The 7719-nt window shown below is 44.5% G+C and overlaps 1 protein-coding gene across 1 annotated transcript; it reads right to left on the bottom strand.

Annotated features, from left to right (window-relative positions):
- Nucleotides 1-557: 557 nt before the first annotated feature.
- NPY2R (neuropeptide Y receptor Y2) lies at nucleotides 558-6633 on the bottom strand. The gene is made up of 2 exons (XM_061373638.1): nucleotides 6106-6633; nucleotides 558-3117 (listed from the first exon to the last, which is right to left on the bottom strand). Exon 2 carries the CDS (start codon nucleotides 3079-3081, stop codon nucleotides 1924-1926), a length of 1158 nt encoding a protein of 385 aa, XP_061229622.1. The 5' UTR covers nucleotides 3082-3117; nucleotides 6106-6633; the 3' UTR covers nucleotides 558-1923.
- Nucleotides 6634-7719: the final 1086 nt, after the last annotated feature.

The raw sequence follows: 7719 nt of genomic DNA on the forward strand, positions 1-7719 counted from the left end.
AAACCATTTGCTTTTTAAATAAAGAAAGCTATTTTGGAAACAATACTTTTGATGAAGGATTCAGAGTCAACTGTAACTGATACATATGATTGATGTCCATAATAATTGCACATTCTATAATCCTTCCTCGCCCATAAGAGTTTTGAGCTTACATTTTGGATATTATTAATACTGAGATAAAAATAACTTGTGGACAATATATTCTCAACATGGTTGAGAATTAATCTATTTTTGTAAAACTGTTTAAGAATGATGGATACTTTTTCCTGCTTGAGTAAACACTTGCTAATTCTCTAGACCTCCCTTTCTGTTCATGAAAACCAAAGTCCAAATGATTTCATGGATATTTAGTGGATGGTGGCAAATACTGCATATACAAAGATAAATTCTTCCACTTGATAAAGATCTGATATCATCCATTTCATTGCTAACACTTAAGTAATGGAGTTTTTTTGGGTTTTAATTTGTAAGAGAGAACACAATGAATTCAGGAACAACAACAAACTGAGGAAAAAAAACCCGAGGCAGCCGAAATGTAACTGGAAAGAAACACTAAGTGAAAGTATCACGCTTATTTTTATTACAGATAAGCCATGGGGCAGCTTGGGATAAACATGGGTTGAAATTAATGAGTTCAAGGAGGCTAAGCAAAGACACAGAAGAGTTGAACATTGCTGTGTACAATATAGTAAACAGATTAAAATTTTATACCTGAGCAAAAAAGGAACTTTATTAACTACAGCATGCAGAATAACTGATAAGTTATCACATAAACCTAGCATACTTTTATTCACTTACAGTCATTCAGATGTTCTTAATTATACAAAGGCTAAAGATGGAAAAAGCCCCAAGACGAATGTATGACATAAAATCACAATACCGAAAAGCACTTTACCATCAAGCAGCCTTTCCAGAGGATCAAAATTATCTGCTATTTTATTATGCAGGGAGAAAGCAGCAACAATTCAAAGCCTGTGGAGTTAATAATACCTTAGACATTTAAGCAGGTCTTGAAAATGAAAATATTGGCAGTTTATGAAGTGCTCACAGAAGACCTGAGACTACATCCCCTGCCCTCAAATACCACTTTAAAGCATTCCATTTGAGCTGTGCCTAGCACAGAATGAAAGATAGGGATCTGCAGGGAATCACTGATCAGGTCACAGACTTGTGATTTTCTCAGCAGCATAGCCACAGACAGTTCTTAAGGAATGACTTTTTACCCCCATTTGATTGGCCAAAATCCACATTTCATTTTAGGTAGGAACTTGACCTTTCTTCACATTTAATCTGTTGTTTGGGTGTTTCCTTGGTTTTGTCAGTTCTTTTCTCTTTTTTTTTTTTTTCCGTAATCTATTTCAAATGCTCTGGTTTGAATTACTTCAGTAAAAGTCAAAAAACAGTGACATTTCTCTTCATAATTCCCTACCTTTGCAAAAGATGCCTATGGACAGGAAGGGGTCTGAAAAGTCTGAGCTTTAGCCAGCACGGACCAATGCCCCCAGACAGGCTTCATTCTCTTGGCAGGCTTCTGTTCTCCCCAACCTCCATATGCAATATAAAAGTTACCTGCTTCCACAATCAGTATTCCTGTGTTACAAATCAGCCATTTGCATTAATAGAGTCAAACCAGCAAACCTTGCCTTTGTCATTCAGACTTGCTAAAAGGATTGGGAGGGATGGGAGTCTCTCTAAGACTGTTAGAGACAACCATAAACAAAGTCTCTCCCTTTTATTTCCTTGCAGTTGTATAGTTCCATACTCTTCATGCTGATCGACACCCCTCAAATCATATAACCTGCCCTGACTTTCCTGATGCATTTTCACCATTTATGAATAAAAGTATGCATTAAAATGCATGTGTCAAAATGGGTTCATCCCTTTGTCCACAACATATTAATTTCTTCTTTGAAGTCAGACACCTTAGACGTTGGTAGGTTGTGTGAAAGAGTCTCCAGGGAATTGAATCCTCTTTGCTTCTAGTTTTTTCCTGGCCTTGAAAGCTGCCGATACTTCTGGGTGGATGGAGTCCAGCCGCTGCTCGCACTGGAAGGCAGTGAGGAAGGCCGTCCTGTAGTTGTTATTCATCCAGCCATAGAGAAGGGGATTAGCAAACGTTGAGCACATGGCAATCACGTGAAACACTGTGTAGATCAACTTGTATTCTTTCAGGTCTAACACCTGACTGTCAATGTCACTGACTAGCTGGAAGGTGTGAAACGGCAGCCAGCAGACAGCAAACACCACAACCACACACACCAGCATCTTGGTGGTTTTCTGCCGTCGCTGGTGGTAGTGGTCGTTCGCTGCCCCAGGACTCACATGGTTCCTCAGCTTGGTCCAAATACGGGTGTAGGCATAGGAGATTACTGCCAGTGGCAGCACATACTGGATCAGGAGCATGGAGATACTGTAGATGGTGCCATAGTTGAGCTGCCCCTCTCCTGGCCACTTCTCAGAGCAGACCACAATCTTGAAGTCAGGAATGATCTCAATCAATGAGTACTCACGGAAGATGGCCAGGGGACTTGCCAACAGGGCACTGACTGCCCAGGCAACTCCTATAATCAGGAAGCTGATCCGCTTAGAGATTTTGCTTTCCAAGTGGTAGACGATGCAGCGGTGCCGATCCAAAGCTATCACAGTCAAAGTAACAGTAGACACATGCACAGCAAGAGCCTGAGCATAAGGCACCAGGTGGCACAAGACTGGGCCCAGTTTCCATTCACCCAACAGCGTGTAAACCAAAGTAAAGGGCAGGCACAATGTATTCACCATCAGGTCAGCCACAGCCAGGTTGGCAATGAAGAAGTTAGTCACCGTGCGCATGCTTTTGAACTTGATGATCACATGGATCACGAGGGAGTTTCCAATTACCCCCAGCAGGATGATGGAGCAGTAAGCAAAGATGAGGATTATCTGCACTTCAACTAGTGTTGTGCTGTCCTTCAGTTCTGGTTTAGGGTCCAGAGCCAATTCATTGAGCGGTGTGGTGTATCTTGGCAAGTACAGCTTGGTGAACAGCTCCATTTTCATGTCATTGGTCTGGTTTTCTTCACCTATTGCTTCCAGGGGCCCCATCCTTGCAGCAGCCTGGTCTAAGCAACAGACTTGTCCCTGACAACAAAACAGTACAAGAACATGTGGGGAAATCAGTCTGCGGTGGCTAAGACAAGAAGTAACAAGGTAAAGCTCCAGCTCTTTCCTCTTCTAGCCCACGTTCTACAGCGCAGGATTAAGAGAAGATCTGTCTTAATATATTTAAATTCTGTTGCCCTTACATTTGAAGCCTGATCCTGTAATATTATTCAGACGTGACTCCTGCTGGAAATTGGGACAGATTTCAAAAGCATTTCAAAGACAAAGTTTGCCTAAGTAAATGCAGAAGGATTAAGATCCTGTGGGGTGGCATATCCTTTTTTACAATCCACTACCTAAACTATTGCTGATTTAGCACAAAACTGCCATTAATACCTGTGGGAATTCTACATGGAATGGCACCATCCAGTTATTAGTATAATAATCTTCCAGCTTTTCTTTAATGGAAAGTATTTTCTTTAAATAGTTACTAAATTATTACAGGTTTGTGTCGCTCCTTAGTACCAGAGAACTAATTATTGAGATCTTTCTTTAAGAAACTTTCTTTTAGAAAATTTGTGCCACAAGGCAAGCAAAAATACCACCTTAAAAGAAGTGAAATAATAGCATCTCTCTGAAATGATTGTGTAACTTATTTATGCTGAAATTAACTCGAGAAACAATTAAAACTCGGTTATACATAATATTTCCTATCTGTGTAATGTTTAAGAAAACACAGCTCCTTGGAGGCTGCCAATCAAGGCTTCATTTCTGACTGCATTCATAAAGAAGAGCAAATCATTCCCCTGCTGATGTCAGTAATAATTTCACCACTGGCATCACAATCACATTTTGTTGCCTTCCCTACACAAGCTGAACCAACTTCTATGCTGCCCTAAGACTTCAACAGGCATGAATGGACATATGGATGTTTTACAGTTCATTGCTGACTTGGACTCCTTGGCTTGACCTGAGAAACGACCAAGAATTTGCCAGTGCTCAGTGAGCTCGCCAAGAAAACACCACTGTTTGCCACTGAGGGAAAGTCAAGCCTGAGTTACTAACTCTGCTTCCCCATTCATACATTCTGTAATGAAAGAAAAAGTAGAAAAGAAATGTCACTCTCTTGCAATGAGGTGTTGCACAGAGCTTAATCCATCTCAAATTCAGGTCTGCCTAAAGAGACAGTCTAGCTATTAATGCCTTTGGTTTCACGTGGCCATTTTTTTTTCTTTTATTAATCAGACCCACTTCATTGTAGATTTTTATCCCTACCTCTGTCCCCATTATTAATGACTGACGTCCTTAGGTGTGATTTCCTAGCTGAGGAATGAAGGTTGTCTGCCAGCTGGTGACTGAGCCCTTTGTGTTTGCTTCCACCTCAGACAACATCCCAAACAATTTCTCAGTGGAAGCTCCTTTTTGCAAAAGCAACAGATTAACTACATGAACTGAAAGGTATTTTTTTGCTCAGCTAAACTGGTCAGAATTATGCTGTACTATTTAGTCTACGTTTACTGTACAATTAATAGTGTAAGCCTGAGATGCGAAACGCTGCAAGATGCATAGCTGAGATGCACCAGCTGCTCAGACAAGCTTACCTTGCAGATTTTAGGACTGTAACCAGCTGTTAACTACAAACCTAAACATGGGTGGCAGCAAGGAATTCCTCACCAATATACTTTTAGTCCACCTGGTTAAAAATGTACGAGAGCCACCACAATTTGCACAGCCAAGGCTACACAGAAGTTCAGAACTCTGCTGAGGTTTTTCCTTCCACTTGGACCTGCACCCAAGAATTCTGCTTGCCCATATTACTGGAATGGAGATCTGGTGAGGTCCCAGGACTGACAGGTACTCCAAAATCTCATAGTATTTTCAGTGCAAAATTAGAGCAGGTCATATTTACACACTGTAGTAGAAGGGTGATAGGGAATGCAAATTTCATGAGTTTTTTCCTTCTTTGACATAAATGCAGACAGGAGGATGTAGCTCAGCCACAGGATGGAGCATCCCTTCCTTCCCCAAAATATTTTCACCTGTTCCTCTAGTCCCTCTGTATTGATTCCTACTTCCAACCCCTTCTTTTAAGCAAAGTCTCCTTTTGTTCTGCCAATTTCATTTTATTTGTTATTGCCCTGTTTGGGCTGATGAAAGGTTTTGGTCTTGTCAATAAGACAAAAGTGTGGAAGGGAGGAGGGATGACCAGGGTTTCAAGCTGGCATGTCAGTAAGTGATTAAATAAATTGGACAAGTTTGACATTGTCGGAGGGCCAGTTAAGCGGGCAAAGAATCATCGGCTTTCAGAGCATGAAAGGAAAACTGAAGTGGCATTTTATACCTCAGGGATGTTTGAGAGGACCTTTTATACTCTTTTTAAGGATAAACTCTCCAGCTGATAGCATTTATTAGCACACCTTGCCTACTACACAACACTATTTGGGGTTTTGGTTTTTTTCCTAATTTTATTTTCCCCCAACAGTAAGGTCTTCAGGGGCAGGCATCAAATTGCATCTAACTTTCGGCAGAGGAAGGCCCCTAGAGGATTTACATCGGTTCTGAGAGCAAGTAAGCAAAAAGGGCGAAATACGTGATTACATTAGCAAGCAGCATTCCCATCAGGACCGCAGTGCTGAGGATGGGATTGGGGTTGCCCGAGGCGAAGCTGGCGGCAGGCGCTCCTCCCGGGTGCCGCCGCTGCCCTCCCGCTGCCAGGGGAAGTCACTACCCCACCACCACCACCACCACCACCACCACCACCTCCTCACCGCCCGCCGGGCGCTGCGGGGACCCCTCCGAGCCCTCGCTCGCCGTGCTCCCGGTGCCCCGCTTCCTATACTCATCTACCCTCCCTCCCCGGGGAGGCGAGCGAGCGTGGCTACCGCCGGCATTCCCACAGGAGCCGGTCTCCCAGGGCAGGGCAGGGAGCGGACCCCCGTCTCCCCGCCGTGGGGCGACTGCTCCCGCCTCCCGGTACACAGCTCGGCACGGGTCCCTTCACATCCCCGCAGCTCCTCTCACACTCACCGTGGCGGCTCTCTCCTCCCTGTCGATGGGGCAGCGGCACGGCACGGCACGGCCCGTCGAAAGTTTGGAAGCGGCGGCGGCGGCGGCCCCCGCGTGACAGCGGGGCGGGACGGGGCGGCCCGATCCTGCCGCCCGGGGAAGGGCTCGGGCTCGGCGGCGGGGACGGCGCCGCAGCCGTCGGTGCGGGTTGGCAGGGCGGGACGCGGCTCCGCCCGCTGGGCTCCGGGAGCGTGGAAGGGGGCTCCGGGGCGCGCTGTGGTGATGCGTCGGCTGCCGCTCGCTCAGGAGGCAGCAGCTGTAGAGCTGAGGATGCTCCTCGCTGGTTGCGAAATAGACCCCTCTGATGACTAAATAAAAGAGCCAGGAGCAGTAATTCTGCTAGCCCTGCTTATTTCATTTCCCGAGTCAGTTTAAACTGTAGGATTTCGGTTTTGGTCTACCAGCAGGCATAAATGCGTGACATGAATTTTAGTAATTAGAGCACATGGATAATACAACCGCAACCGCCTGCAGTTCTTCCCTTCTCTTACAAGTAGTCAACAGTGGCATTTCACACGTCTCGGAGGTGTTGCTGTTGTATGCTACTCCACACACTCTTTCTAGCTTAACATGTATTTTTGCACCTACTAATGTCTTGGAGAGTGTAGTGAAACACTACAGATCTTTACAATCTGTCCCCCTCAGGACCCCACAGCTAAGGAAAGGCTGTTCCTTATTTTTGCTTTCAAACTCCCAGAGAAAGTCAAGAAAATGTACAAGTTCTTAGAAGGTGTTAAGACAGTGAGGGCTGGCTTCCCATGCAAGTGAGAAGCTGTTATTTCCTCTTAGAAAGTGATTCTGTGTCCAGGCACAACTGAGATGCTTAATGGAAATGCATTTCCAATAAACAGCAGCATGTTTTATTGCTCATAAAAGTGGAATTTAAAGACCTCACAAACTCTACCTTGAACAAAAGCCCATGGAAACACTAACATCAAGGGCATGTTCAACATGAAATGTGCTGTTGGCTGATGACCTTCAATGCAACTGTGGATACTTTTCTTTGTTTTCACTGAAGTTTCCATCCCATAAGCCATAACAAACTAGGAGTAATGGACTCACAGAACCATACAGGTTGGATGGAACTTCCAGAGGTCTTCTCATCCAGCCAAAACAGGTCTAGATGCAGCAGGTTGCCCTAGACTACGTCTCCAGGGGAGTTTGAGTATCTCCGAATGAGAGATGCTGCCCTCACTGGACAGCCTATCTCAGGATTGTATCAAGTCAGAGTTTCCCATGTTCCAGCTTGTACCAAATGCTTCTTGTCCTCACCCTGTGCTCTTCCTGGTAATTGTGGACAGCTATTGGACTTCTTTTTAGCCTTGGCTTCTTTAAGCGTGAACAAACTCAGTTCCCTCAGCCCCACCTTGAATGTTATGTGGTCCAGCCTTGATTATCTTGGTTGCCCTTTGTTGGATTTATTCCAGTCTGTCAATATCTTTCTAGCACTGGATCTCCAGTATTTCAGATGTGATCTCACAACTGGTAAATAGAGGGGAATAGTCACTTCTGAACCTGCTAGCTGCGCTCTTGCTGTGTCTTGACACAGACTGTATATTAGACTGTGTAAGTTGG

This window comes from Neopsephotus bourkii, unplaced genomic scaffold (assembly GCF_033783945.1).
Source record: "Neopsephotus bourkii isolate Nb327-2 ecotype Australia unplaced genomic scaffold, CSIRO-AGI_Nbou_v1 NB_168, whole genome shotgun sequence".
NCBI classification, from domain to species: Eukaryota; Metazoa; Chordata; class Aves; order Psittaciformes; family Psittacidae; genus Neopsephotus; species Neopsephotus bourkii.

Coding starts and splice junctions, on each gene's coding strand:
- NPY2R (XM_061373638.1), bottom strand. CDS start 3,081: ATGGGGCCCCTGGAAGCAATAGGTGAAGAAAACCAGACCAATGACATG.